The sequence below is a fragment of the Somniosus microcephalus genome, chromosome 31, assembly GCF_052327205.1.
Source record: "Somniosus microcephalus isolate GS21.2 chromosome 31, FLI_Smic_1.0, whole genome shotgun sequence".
NCBI lineage: Eukaryota > Metazoa > Chordata > Chondrichthyes > Squaliformes > Somniosidae > Somniosus > Somniosus microcephalus.
Window position 1 is genome coordinate 31867185 of NC_141017.1, and position 14585 is coordinate 31881769.

Consider the following 14585-nt stretch of genomic DNA (forward strand, 5'->3'; position numbering starts at 1 on the left):
AGCCTGTCGAGATCCCCTTGAAGCCTCTTCACATCCTCTTCACAACTGACACTGCCACCTAGCTTTATATCATCAGCAAATTTGGAAATGTTACATTTAGTCCCCTCATCCAAATCATTGATATAGATTGTGAATAGCTGGGGCCCAAGCACCGATCCTTGCGGTACCCCACTAGTCACAGTGTGCCATCCTAAAAAAGACCCATTTATCCCTACTCTTTGTTTTCTGTCTGTTAACTAATCCTCAATCCATGCTAGTATATTACCCCCAATTCCATGTGCCCTAATTTTGTTCACCACCCTCTTGTGTGGGACCTTATCGAAGGCCTTCTGAAAATCCAGATACACCACATCTACCGGTTCCCCTTTGCCTACTCCACTAGTTACATCCTCAAAGAACTCCAATAGGTTTGTCAAACAGGATTTCCCTTTCATAAATCCATGTTGACTAATCTACTGGAATTTTTTGAGGATGTAACTGGTAGAATAGATAAGGGAGAACCAGTGGATGTGGTGTATTTGGACTTTCAGAAGGCTTTCGATAAGGTCCCGCATAAGAGATTGGCGTGCAAAGTTAAAGCACATGGGATTGGGAGTAAGGTACTGACTTGGATAGAGAACTGGTTGGCAGACAGGAAGCAAAGAGTTGGAATAAACGGGTCTTTTATCCGAGTGGCAGGCAGTGACTAGTGGGGTACCGCAGGGATCGGTGCTAGGACCCCAGTTATTCACAATATATATTAATGATCTAGACGAGGGAACTAGATGTAATATCTCCAAGTTTGCAGACGACACAAAGCTGGGTGGGTGTGTGCACTGTGAGGAGGATGCAGAGAAACTCCAGTATGATTTGGACAGGTTGGGTGATTGGGCAGAAGCATGGCAGATGCAGTATAATGTGTATAAATGCGAGGTTATCCACTTTGGTGGCAAAAACAGGAAGGCAGATTATTATCTGAACGGCAATAGATTGGGAGAAGGGGAAGTGCAAAGAGACCTGGGTGTTCTTGTGCACCAGTCGCTGAAGGTAAGCATGCAGGTGCAGCAGGCGGTTAAGAAGGCAAATGGTATGTTGGCCTTCAGAGCGAGAGGATTCGAGTACAGGAGCAAGGATGTCTTGCTGCAGTTGTACAGGGCCTTGGTGAGACCACACCTTGAGTAGTGTATGCAGTTTTGGTCGCCTTATCTGAGGAAGGATGTTCTTGCCATGAAGGGAGTGCAGCGAAGATTCACCAGACTGATACCTGGGGTGGCAGGAATGATGTGTGAAGAGAGATTGAGTCGATTAGGCTTATATTCGCTAGAGTTTAGAAGAATGAGAGGGGATCTCATTGATACTTATAAAATTCTGACAGGACTAGACAGACTAGATGCAGGAAGGATGTTTCCGATGGTGGGGGAGTCCAGAACCAGGGGTTACAGTCTAAGGATAAGGGGTAAGCCATTTAGGACTGAGATGAGGAGGAATTTCTTCACCCAGAGAGTGGTGAACCTGTGGAATTCTCTACCACAGAAGGCAGTTGAGGCCAACTTATTAAATATATTCAAGAAGGAGTTAGATATATTTCTTAAGGCTAAAGGGATCAAGGGATATGGGGAGAAAGCAGGGACAGGGTACTGAATTTGGATGATCAGCCATGATCTCATTAAATGGCGGAACAGGCTCGAGGGGCCGAATGGCCTACTCCTGCTCCTATCTTCTATGTTTCTATGTTTGACTCTGTCCAATCTTACTATTAGTTTCTAAGTGCCCAGTTATTTCATCCTTTATAATAGATTCCAGCATTTTCTCAACTATTGATGTGAGGCTAACAGGTCTGTCGTTCCCCGTTTTCTCTCTCCCTCCTTTCTTAAATAGCGGGGTTACATTTGCTATCCTCCAATCTGGGGGGAATCGTTCCAGAATCTATAGAATTTTGGAAGGTGACAACCAATGCGTCCACTATTCCAATGTCCACCTCTTTCAAAACCTTAGGATGCAGGTCATCCGGTCCTTGGGATTTATTGACTTTTAGTCCCATTCATTTTGCTAGTACTGTTTTTTTTACTTATAATAATTTCTTTAAATTCCTCATTCTTTCCACACCCTTGGTTTTCTTGTATTTCTGGGAGTTTTTTGTGTCTTCCTCTGTGAAGACAGAAACAAAGTATTTATTTAATTTCTCTGCCATTTCCTCATTCCCCATTATAAATTCTCCCGTCTCTGACTGTAAAGGACCTACATTTCCCTTCGCCAGTCTTTTCCTTTTCACATACCTATAGAAGCTTTTACAGTCCGTTTTTGTATTTTTTGCTAGTTTGTGCTCATATTCCATTTACCCTTTCTTTATCAATTTCTTGGTCCCCCTTTGCTGATTTCTAAAAAAATCCTAATCCTCAGGCTGACCGCTTTTTCTGGCAACTTTATAAGCTTCCTCCTTTGACTTAATACCAGCTTTAATTTCTTTTGTTAGCCATGGGTGGATCACTTTTCCTTTTGGGTTTTTATGCCCTAGAGGAATAAATGTTTGTTGCAAATTATGCATTCCTTGAATATTAGCCATTGTACCTTCATACCTTTTAGTGTAGTCTCCCAATCTACCATGACCAACCTGTCCCTCATAACCTTGTAGTTTCCTTGTTTAGATTGAAGGCCTTAGTTTCAGATTGGACTACATCACTCTCAAACATAATGTAAAATTCAATCATATTAACACAGGGTTGCCTGTTCTCCAAAGGATTAGGGTAACATCCAATAACAGCAACTTGCATTTATATAGCGCCTTTAACGTAGTAAAACGTCCCCAAGGTGCTTCACAGGAGCGATTATCAAACAAAATTTGACACCGAGCCACATAAGGAGATATTAATGTAATGACAGGTGGCCAAATGCTTGGTCAAAGAGGAAGGTTTTAAAGAGCGCCTTAAATGAGGAAACTGAGAAGTGGAAAGGCAGCGAGGTTTAGGGAGGGAATTCCAGAGCTTAGATCCTAGGCAGCTGAAGACACTGGTGGAGCATTTAAAATTGGGGATGTGTAAGAGGCCAGAATTGGAGGAGTGCGGAGATCTTTTGCACTTGTTACTGTGTGCAACTAGTTGTACTGCCATCATTAAAATGACTGATTGCCTTGTTGGACTGATCTACAGATCCCAATTTGCTGTTCTAATGTTACGGCTCTCCCACCGGAGGCAGATGGGCACCTGAGCCACACAAGAAAACCGCAGCGCAAAAGTAGCCATGGAGCGGGAACCGGACAGTAAGGGTACCGCTCGGATTTTAACCGGCGCTCCACCTGGTTATCGCCGGGCGGAGGAAGCTCAAACTGCCCTCTTATGAGTCAACCACGGAGTGCGGGGTGGGAGGGGGGAGATCCAGAGTCACGACCAAGGTTCCCTCCCAAGCTACGCAGCTGCACAGTAAGGGGGGGAAAGATTCCGCGCAGGACGCACACCGGCTTTTGCATTGCGAATACCGCCCGTGCGCAGAAATTTAAAAGCAACAGGCCACACAGAGCCAAGTGCGGCTCACAGGGAACACTGGGCACGACAGCTTCCCTTCAGAAGGGTATCAGTGAAGCAGTCCGACAATGAAATGGAAGCTTTCATGTACAGGGCCTTGGTGAGACCACACCTTGAGTAGTGTGTGCAGTTTTGGTCGCCTTATCTTGTTATGTTCTTGCCATGGAGGGAGTGCAGTGAAGATTCACCAGGCTGATACCTGGGATGGCAGGAATGACGTATGAGGAGAGATTGGGTCGATTAGGCTTATATTCGCTAGAGTTTAGAAGAATGAGAGGGGATCTCATTGAAACTTATAAAATTCTAACAGGACTAGACAGACTAGATGCAGGAAGGATGTTCCCGATGGCGGGGGAGTCCAGAACCAGGGGTCACAGTCTAAGGATAAGGGGTAAGCCATTTAGGACAGAGATGAGGAGGAATTTCTTCACCCAGAGAGTGGTGAACCTGTGGAATTCTCTGCCACAGAAGGCAGTTGAGGCCAATTCATTAAATATATTCAAGAAGGAGTTAGATATATTTCTTAAGGCTAAAGGGATCAAGGGATATGGGGAGAAAGCAGGGACAGGGTACTAAATTTGGATGATCAGCCATGATCTCATTAAATGGCGGGACAGGCTCGAGGGGCCAAATGGCCTACTCCTGCTCCTATCTTCCAAGAATCACTGTGCTAAATAACAAGGTACCAGATTTATTGAATTTGAACTCTCAACTTGCTAGCCGGTTGCTAGTTTAGAGCCACAACCATTGCACAACTGCACCCACGTTATTCGGGCTAAGTACGGACACCGATAATGACACCTGACGTAAGAAAACTACTCGGCACTTGGTCGGAGTATTAAACAAGGCTTTAATGAACTGTTTTTCAACATGGAGATCTAGTTGTGTCCTTCACTAGTTCCTGTTAAGAATGTCCTGAGCAAGCTGGTCCCGTGCCCGAGTATTTATACTCTCCCTGGACAGCGCCACCAGCAGGCCGCCCAGTGTCATTTCATAAGTCATTTCCACATGAATGACTGATTCATGTCAACACCCACTTGTGAAGTTGCTGTTCCAGCACTATGAGGCGAGAGGCAATTACGACAACACCGTTCTATGTAAACAGATCAGCCTGGCTACATTTTGGGTGAGGAAGAAATTTAAATTAAATAAATAAAAACTAGACAGACGGAGAAAAGGAGACAAAGTTAACGATGACGGAACCGTTCTCTGTATTTTTAGTTAAAATGGTTCCAGTGTTTTGCCTTACGTTTTAATAAAATCCTGTCGCTGGTTCTCGACTGGGTGATTTTTTTTTTAATTCATATTTTTATGGGATGTGGGCGTCGCTGGCAAGGCCAGCATTTATTGCCCGTCCTAATTGCCCTTGAGAAGGGTTTTTTTAAAATTCATTGATGGGATGTGGGTGTCGCTGGCTGGTTAGGCCCGCATTTAGTGCCCATCCCTAATTGCCCTTGAGAAGATGGTGGTGAGCCACCTTCTTGAACCGCTGCAGTCCATATGGTGTAGGTACACCCACAATGCTGTTAGGAAGGGAGTTCCAGGATTTTGGCCCAGTGACAGTGAAGGAACGGCGATACAGGTCCAAGTCAGGATGATGTGTGGCTTGGAGGGGAACTTGTAGGTGGTGATGTTCCCATGCGTCTGCTGCCCTTGTCCTTCTAAGTGGTAGAGGTCGAGGGTTTGGAAGGTGCTGTTGAAGGAGCTTTGGCGAGTTGCTGCAGTGCATCTTGTAGATGGTACACACTGCAGCCACAGTGCGCCGGTGGTGGAGGGAGTGAATGTTGAAGGTGGATGGAGTGCCAATCAAGCGGGCTGCTTTATCCTGAATGGTGTCGAGCTTCTTGAGTGTTGTTGGAGCTGCACTCATCCAGGCAAGTGGAGAGTATTCCATCACACTCCTGACTTGTGCCTTGTAGATGGTGGAAAGGCTTTGGGGAGTCAGGAGGTGAGACACTCGCTGCAGAATTCCCAGCCTCTGGCCTGCTCTTGTAGCCACAGTATTTATATGGCTGGTCTAGTTCAGTTTCTGATCAATGGTAACCCCCAGGATGTTGATAGTGGGGGATTCAGCGATGGTAATGCCATTGAATGTCAAGGGGAGATGGTTAGAGTCTCGCTTGTTGGAGATGGTCATTGCCTGGCACTTGTGTGGTGCGAATGTTATTTGCCACTTGTCAGCCCAAGTCTGAATGTTGTCCAGGTCTTGCTGCATATGGACACGGACTGCGTCAGTATCTGACGAGTCTCGAATGGTGCTGAACAGTGTGCAATCATCAGCGAACATCCCCACTTCTGACCTTATGATGGAGGGAAGGTCATTGATGAAACAGCTGAAGATGGTTGGGCCTAGGACACTGCCCTGAGGAACTCCTGCAGTGATGTCATGTGATTGAGATGAATGACCTCCAACAACCACAGCCAACTTCCTTTGTGCTAGGTATGATTCCAACCAATGGAGAGTTTTCCCCTTGATTCCCATTGACTTCAGTTTTGCTAGGGCTCCTTGATGTCACACTCGATCAAATGCTGCCTTGATGTCAAGGGCAGTCACTCTCACCTCACCTCTTGAGTTCACCTGTTTTGTCCATGTTTGGACCAAGGCTGTAATGAGGTCAGGAGCTGAGTGGCCCTGGCGGAACCCAAACTGGGCGTCAGTTAGCAGGTTATTGCTGAGTAAGTGCCGCTTGATAGCACTGTCGACGACACCTTCCATCACTTTGCTGATGATTGAGAGTAGACTGATGGGACGGTAATTGGCCGGGTCGGATTTGTCCTGCTTTTTGTAGACAGGACATACTTGGGCAATTTTCCACATTGCCGGGTAGATGCCAGTGTTGTAGCTGTACTGGAACAGCTTGGCTAGGGGCGCAGCTAGTTCTGGAGCACAAGTCTTCAGTACTATTGCCGAAATGTTGTCAGGGCCCATAGCCTTTGCAGTATCCAGTGTCTTCAGCCGTTTCTTGACATCACGTGGAGTGAATTGAATGGGCTGAAGACTGGCATCTGTGATGCTGGGGACCTCAGGAGGAGGCCGAGATGGATCATCCACTCGGCACTTCTGGCTGAAGATAGTTGCAAATGCTTCAGCCTTGTCTTTTGCACTCACGTGCTGGGCTCCACCATCATTGAGGATGGGATATTTTTGGAGCCTCCTCCTCCTGTTAACTGTTTAATTGTCCACCACCACTCACGACTGGATGTGGCAGGACTGCAGAGCTTTGATTTGATCCGATGGTTGTGAGATCGCTTAGCTCTGTCTATCGCATGTTGCTTCCGTTGTTTGGCATGCAAGTAGTCCTGTGTTGTAGCCTCACCAGGTTGACACCTCATTTTTCGGTATGCCTGGTGCTGTTCCTGACATACTCTCCTGCACTCTTCGGTAAACCAGGGTTGATCTCCCGGCTTGATGGTAATGGTAGAGTGAGGGATATGCCGGGCCATGAGGTTACAGATTGTGGTTGAATACAATTCTGCTGCTGCTGATGGCCCACAGTGCCTCATGGATGCCCAGTTTTGAGTTGCCAGATCTGTTCGAAATCTGTCCCATTTAGCACGGTGGTAGTGCCACACAACACGGTGGAGGGTATCCTCAACATGAAGACGGGACTTCGTCTCCACAAGGACTGTGCAGTGGTCACTTCCACCAATGCTGTCATGGACAGATGCATCTGCAACAGGTAGATTGGTGAGGATGAGATCAAGTAGGTTTTTCCCTCTTGTTGGTTCCCTCACCACCTGTCGCAGACCCAGTCTGGCAGCTATGTCCTTTAGGACTCGGCCAGCTCGGTCAGTTGTTGTGCAACCGAGCCACTCTTGGTGATGGACATTGAAGTCCCCCACCCAGAGGACATTTTGTGCCCTTGCTACTCTCAGTGCTTCTTCCAATTGGTGTCCAACATGAAGGAGTACTGATTCATCAGCTGAGGGAGGGCGGTAGGTGGTAATTAGCAGGAGGTTGGTGGTGGTGAGCCACCTTCTTGAACCGCTGCAGTCTGTGTGGTGAAGGTACTCCCACAGTGCTGTTAGGGAGGGAGTACCAGGATTTTGACCCAGCGACGATGAAGCAACAGTCGATATGCTTCCAAGTCAAGATGGTGTGTGTGACTTGGAGGGGAAACTGGAGGTGGAGATTCTGAAGGGGATTGACAGGCTAGATGCTGAGAGTTTGTTTCCCCTGGCTGGAGAGTCTAGAACTAGGGGGCATAATCTCAGGATAAGGGATCGGCCATTTAAGACTGAGTTGAGGAGGAATTTCTTCACTCAGAGGGTTGTGAATCTTTGGAATTCTCTACCCCAGAGGGCTGTGAATGCTCAGTCGTTGAGTATATTCAAGGCTGAGATCGATAGATTTTTGGACTCTTGGGGAATCAAGGGATATGGGGATCGGGTGGGAGAGTGGAGTTGAGATGGATGATCAGCCATGATCTTATTGAATGGCAGAGCAGGCTCGAGGGGTCGAATGGCCGACTCCTGCTCCTATTTCTTATGTTCTTATGATGCTATGAAAATCAACGGCAATGGTTCAACACGCAACCATCTAGCTTCTACTCACCCAGCCAGTATTCACCGTCCGCTGTGCCGAAACCCCGTTTATAATCGTCCCATCCTCTGTAGAAGTTAACAGAGCCATCCTTTCTTTTCTGAAATACCTTGTAAACACGAGATGGAGGAGTTGCAACACTTTACCACAAATATGCTGTCAAAATATGGTGCATAAAGGAGCATGGTTTTCAACAGTGTACAGGAAACTCTCGATTTACCGGCACCTAAATAACCGGAAATCTCGGTTAACCGGCAAAATTCAGGAGGAGGTTCAGGTAAGTTTTACTTCATATTAGTGGCCGTTCCTCGATCTGTGGCTGTGCAATCGGGGTTCCTGCACATGTTGCTAAGCAACAGGGAAGCCTGGATTTGTTGCTGTGTACGGAGCTCTCGTACCTTTTAACTATACCTCTCTGTAATCCGGACTTTTTGATAAACCGGCACCACGCCGGTCCCGTCGGTGCCGGATAAAAAAAGAGTTTCCTGTACTCGAAAGATACAGAAACTGGTAAAGTCACCCTCTGTATGCAGTTAAATGCCGATCAGCTTTACTGAAGTCTGTTCCGTGTACTCCGCTACGAAGTCTCGTGCTTACTCGGAACGTGTTGTTGTGAACCAGAGGGGAAAGGAGGTTGCTTAACAACAGCTTCCTCATTTCCCTCGTCTTGTCTCCTTCAACCTTAGCTGTGCCCTGCACTACCGATCTTGAATGTCTTCCAATTCCCAGTGACAATTGGTGCATCAAAGAAATCGCTCGACACCTCCATCCCCCACCAGGATGGCCTGAGGGCGCTCCGCTTCTTCCTTGAACAGAGGCCCAACCAATCCCCATCTGCCACCACCCTCCTCCGCCTGGCTGAACTTGTTCTCACATTAAACAACTTCTCCTTTGATTCCACTCCAAATTAAAGGTGTTGGTATCATGGGTCCTAGCTATGCCTGCCTTTTCTTGGGATATGTGGAACATTCTTTCTTCCAGTCCTACTCAGGTCCCCTCCCTCACCTCTTTTTCCGGTACATTGATGACTGTATCGGTGCCGTTTCCTGCTCTCGCCCTGAACTAGAAAATTTCATTCACTTTGCTTCCAATTTCCACCCTTCCCTCACCTTCACATGGTCCATCTCCGACTCTTCCCTTCCCTTCCTCGACTTCTCTGTCTCCACCTCTGGGGATAGGCTATTGACAAACATTCACTACAAGCCCACTGACTCCCACAGCTACCTGGACTACACTTCCTCCCACCCCGCTTCCTGTAAGGACTCTATTCCATTCTCTCAGTTTCTCCGTCTCTGCCGCATCTGTTCTGACGATGCCACCTTCCATACTAGTGCTTCCAATATGTCTTCCTCTTTCCTCAACCGAGGATTCCCCTCGATCGTGTCCGTTCCATTTCCTGCACTTCTGCTCTCACCCCTTCCCCTCCCTCCCAGAACCACGATAGGGTTCCCCTTGTCCTCACCTTTCACCCCACCAGCCTCCACATTCAACGGATCATCCTCTGCCATTTCCGCCGCCTCCAGCGTGATCCCACCACCAAACACATCTTGCCCACCCCCACCTTTCAGCATTCCGAAGGGACCGCTCCCTCCACAACACCCTAGTCCACTCCTCTATCACCCCCAACACCCCTTCCCCTTCCCACAGCACCTTCCCGTGCAAGCGCAGGAGATGCAACACCTGCCCTTTTTACCTCCCCCCTTCCCACTGTCCAGGGCACCAAACGCTCCTTCCAGGTGAAACAGCGATTTACTTGTACTTCTTGCAATTTAGTATACTGTATTCGCTGCTCACGATGCGGTCTCCTCCACATTGGGGAGACCAAACGCAGATTGGGCGCCCGCTTTGCGGAACACCTCCGTTCAGTCCGTAAGCGTGACTCCGAGCTTCCGGTCGCCTGTCACTTTAATTCTCCGCTCCACTCCCGCTCTGACCTCTCTGTCCTCGGCCTCTTACACTGTTCCAACGAAAGACCAAAGCCATTGTCTTTAGTCCCCGCCACAAACTCTGTTCCCTAGCCATTGCCTCCCTCCCTCTCCCTGGCAATTGTCTGAGGCTGAACCAGACTGTTCGCAACCTTGGTGACATATTTTGACCCCAAGGTGAGCTTCAACAACAACAACAACTTGTATTTATATAGCGCCTTTAATGTAGTAAAACGTCCCAAGGTGCTTCACAGGAGTATTTTAAGACAACAAATTTGACACCGATCCACGTAAGGATAAATTAGGGCAGGTGACCAAAAGCTTGGTCAAAGAGGCAGGTTTTAAGGAGCGTCTTAAAGGAGGAAAGAGAGGTAACGAGGCGGAGAGGTTTAGGGAGGGAATTCCAGAGCTTAGGGCCCAGGCAGCTGAAGGCAAGGCCACCAATGGTTGAGCGATTATAATCAGGGATGCTCAAGAGGGCAGAATTAGAGGAGCGCAGATATCTCGGGGGGTTGTGGGGCTGAAGGAGATTACAGAGATAGGGAGGTGTGAGGGCCATGGAGGGATTTGAAAACAAGGATGAGAATTTTGAAATCGAGGCGCTGCTTAACCGGAAGCCAATGTAGGTCAGCGAGCACAGGGGGAGATGGGTGAGGCAAGGGCGGAGACGCATTTCTATAGCGCCTTTCATGACCACCGGACATCCCAAAGTGCTTTACAGCCAATGAAGTTCTTTTTTGAAGTGTAGTCACTGTTGTAATGTAGGAAACACGGCAGCCAATTTGCGCACAGCAAGCTCCCACAAACAGCAATGTGATAATGACCAGATAATCTGCTTTAGTGATGTTGGTTGAAGGATAAATATTGGCCCCAGGACACCGGGGAGAACGCGCCTGCTCTTCTTCGAAATAGTGCCGTGGGATCTTTTACATCCACCTGAGAGAGCAGACGGGGCCTCGGTTTACCGTCTCATCCGAAAGATGGCACCTCCAACAGTGCAGCACTCCCTCACCACTGCACTGGGAGTGTCAGCCTAGATTTTTGTGCTCAAGTCTCTGGAGTGGGACTTGAACCCACGACCTTCTGACTCAGAGGCGAGGATGCTACCCCCTGAGCCACTGGCTGACAAATAACGTTGGCCCCTGACTGCAGTGGTACTTAACCACATGAACGAGGATTGTCCCAGCCAGGTTCGATCCCTTGGTCTGTCAGTTGATCTCAACCAGGACAGCAGTAAGAGTGGCTAGAGTTAGCCCCCCTGCAAGCTAGGTAGAGGAAAAGAAAAATCATCGTTCAGTGACCTCTGCTGGAATCTGTACGTGTGGACATCAAGTGAAGTCAAGGTTGGGCTCGACAGTGATGCCCTCCATGGCCAACACTCACTATCTAGACTCGCAAATGGGAAAACGGCCACTTGGTGCAGTACTGTGCAACCGTACGCCAGCCCTAAAAGTGACACCTTCAGGAGGGATGGGGAGAAGATTACAGGAAAAAAACCAATTCAAATAATACAAGACACCAACTTACAGTCCATCCTCCGCCATCACTCTCCATGTCACAGTGAACATTCAGTGGGTGGAAAGGTCCCAAGGGGTAGATCTGGTAAACCCCACTTGTACAAAATCCTTGGTGATAAATGTCTGCACAATCCGTCAGAAGGTACTGCCAGGGCAGCATGTTGGTCAAGGTTCTCGGACCTGTCCCTGTATGGAATCAGCAAGTCATTATTGGAAAGGATTATCTGGGGGCATTCTTGGAATCACCACCTCCTTTGACTTCAAGCAGAACTTCCACATCTCCTTCATAGTTAAAGCTGCCTCCGAGAGAGTTTTTTCCTCTTCTAAACACCCCCCCCCTCAAGTCTCCATAAAGCCCAATTCTATCCAAGATTGAATGGTGATCCCACTGTTGGAAAGGTTCCTTAAACATCTCTCTCACACTCCGTACTAACACAGGCCTGTCATCTGGTAGGTGATCCCTCTGGCTTCTAACCTTCCCTCTCTCCATTGCAACATTCCTTGTCTCTCTATTTTATCAACAGTACTATGGTAGGCTGCCATGAACTTTTCACTTGTTCCTCCTGAGCAATACCAACATGCTCTTCCTCCCTGCACTGATACGACCCAAACTAAAGCCACAAACGGCTTCTTCTGTGATTCTGACCGTGGTACATTCGCTCTCTGGACACTCTCTCAGGATGAACTTGACTGTCTGCAACCTCAGCGGCCTGTGTGGGCCTGAGCTGAGCGGCAGACTTCAATCAGTAAGACTGTTCACTTCCAGCTCCACAACATTGCCCACCTCTGCCCCTACATAGAACATAGAAAAATAGGAGCAGGAGTCGGCCATTCGGCCCTTCGAGCCTGCTCCGCCATTCAATATGACCATGGCTGATCCTCTATCTCAATACCATATTCCCGCACTCTCCCCCATACCCCTTGATGCCTTTTGTGTCTAGAAATCGATCTATCTCCTTCTTAAATATATTCAGTGACTTGGCCTCCACAGCCTGCTTTGGTAGAGAGTCCCACAGGTTCACCACCCTCTGAGTGAATAAATTTCTCCTCATCTCAGTCCTAAATGTCCTACCCCGTATCCTGAGACTGTGACCCCTCGTTCTAGACCCCCCCAGCCAGGGGAAACAAACTCCCTGCATCCAGTCTGTCTAGCCCTCTCAATTTTATACGTTTCAATGAGATCCCCTCTCATTCTTCTAAACTCCAATTAATACAGGCCTAGCCGACCCAATCTCTCCTCATACGACAGTCTTGCTATCTCAAGAATCAGTCTGGTGAACCTTCGCTGCACTCCCTCTATGGCAAGTATATCCTTTCTACCTCAGTCCCTCTGCCATTGAAACCCTTTGTCCCTACCAGACTTGACCATTCCAATGCTCTCTTCCACACTTCATAAACTCTTGACCAAAACATTCCTGCACATATCTTGTCCCACACTGTCCCGCTCACCCGCCACTGTCCCGCTCACCCGCCACTGTCCCGCTCACGCACCACTGTCCCGCGCACCCGCCACTGTCCCGCTCACCCGCCACTGTCCCGCTCACCCGCCACTGTCCCGCTCACCCACCACTGTCCCGCTCACCCGCCACTGTCCCGCTCACCCGCCCCTGTCCCGCTCACCCGCCACTGTCCCGCTCACCCGCCACTGTCCCGCTCACCCGCCACTGTCCCGCTCACCCGCCACTGTCCCGCTCACCCGCCACTGTCCCGCTCACCCGCCACTGTCCCGCTCACCCGCCACTGTCCCGCTCACCCGCCACTGTCCCGCTCACCCGCCACTGTCCCGCTCACCCGCCACTGTCCCGCTCACCCGCCACTGTCCCGCTCACCCGCCACTGTCCCGCTCACGCACCACTGTCCCGCGCACCCGCCACTGTCCCGCTCACCCGCCACTGTCCCGCTCACCCACCACTGTCCCGCTCACGCACCACTGTCCCGCGCACCCGCCACTGTCCCGCTCACCCGCCACTGTCCCGCTCACCCGCCACTGTCCCGCTCACCCGCCACTGTCCCGCTCACCCGCCACTGTCCCGCTCACCCGCCCCTGTCCCGCTCACCCGCCACTGTCCCGCTCACCCACCACTGTCCCGCTCACCCGCCACTGTCCCGCTCACCCGCCACTGTCCCGCTCACCCACCACTGTCCCGCTCACCCACCACTGTCCCGCACACCCACCACTGTCCCGCACACCCGCCACTGTCCCGCTCACCCGCCGCTGTCCCGCTCACCCGCCGCTGTCCCGCTCACCCGCCGCTGTCCCGCTCACCCACCACTGTCCCGCTCACCCACCACTGTCCCGCTCACCCACCACTCACGTCCTGTATTGGTTCCCCATGTCCCAACATCTCAAATTTAAATCAATTTCCCCACCCTACTTCCACGACTTCCTCCAGCCCTATATTCCACCCAAACTATCCATTCCTCTCACCCTGGCCTCCTGTCCATCCTCCATTGCCCTACCATTGGCAGCAGATCTTTCAGCCCCGAGCTCAGCATGATGCTGAGCTCTTCTTCCGTCGCCTTCGTCTCCGTGCCCACTTCTTTGGCCAGGAGTCTTCCCCCCGTACGGCTGATCCTTTCTCCCGCTTTCTAAATTCTCGTTCTACTTGGACCCCTCCCTCTGGCCTTCTACCCACTCTAGATCTTTTCATTGCTAACTGCCGACGTGACATCGGCCGTCTCCATTTCTCTGCTCCCCTCACTCACTCCAACCTAACTCCCTCTGAACTTGCAGCACTCCATTCTCTCCGATCCAACCCTAACATTATCATTAAACCTGCTGATAAGGGTGGTGCTGTTGCTGTTTGGCGAACCGACCTCTACCGTGCGGAAGCTGAATGCCAACTCTCCAACACCTCCTCCTACCTCCGCCTGGACCATGACCCCACTAGCAAACATCAAGCCATTGTTTCTCAGTGTGTCACTGACCTCATCTCCTCTGGAGATCTTCCCTCCATGGCCGCCAACCTCATAGCCCCCCAACCCCGCACAGCCCGCTTCTACCTCCTTCCCAAGATCCACAAACAGGACTGCCCTGGTAGACCCATCGTTTCAGCCTGTTCTTGCCCCACGGAACTTATCTCTTCCTATCTCGACTCTATTT

At 49.8% G+C, this 14585-nt stretch overlaps 1 protein-coding gene across 1 annotated transcript in view; it reads right to left on the reverse strand.

The window, feature by feature from the left end:
* LOC147097710 (microfibril-associated glycoprotein 4-like) overlaps nucleotides 1-14585 on the reverse strand; it is a 57877-nt gene that overhangs the window by 8805 nt on the left and 34487 nt on the right. Inside the window, exons 3-4 of the mRNA XM_085971740.1 lie at nucleotides 11493-11668; nucleotides 8053-8149 (exon numbers count right to left, since the gene is read on the reverse strand). Coding sequence (XP_085827866.1) covers nucleotides 8053-8149; nucleotides 11493-11642 — 247 coding nt within the window. The 5' untranslated portion in view covers nucleotides 11643-11668. The remainder of the gene's footprint in view (nucleotides 1-8052; nucleotides 8150-11492; nucleotides 11669-14585) is intronic.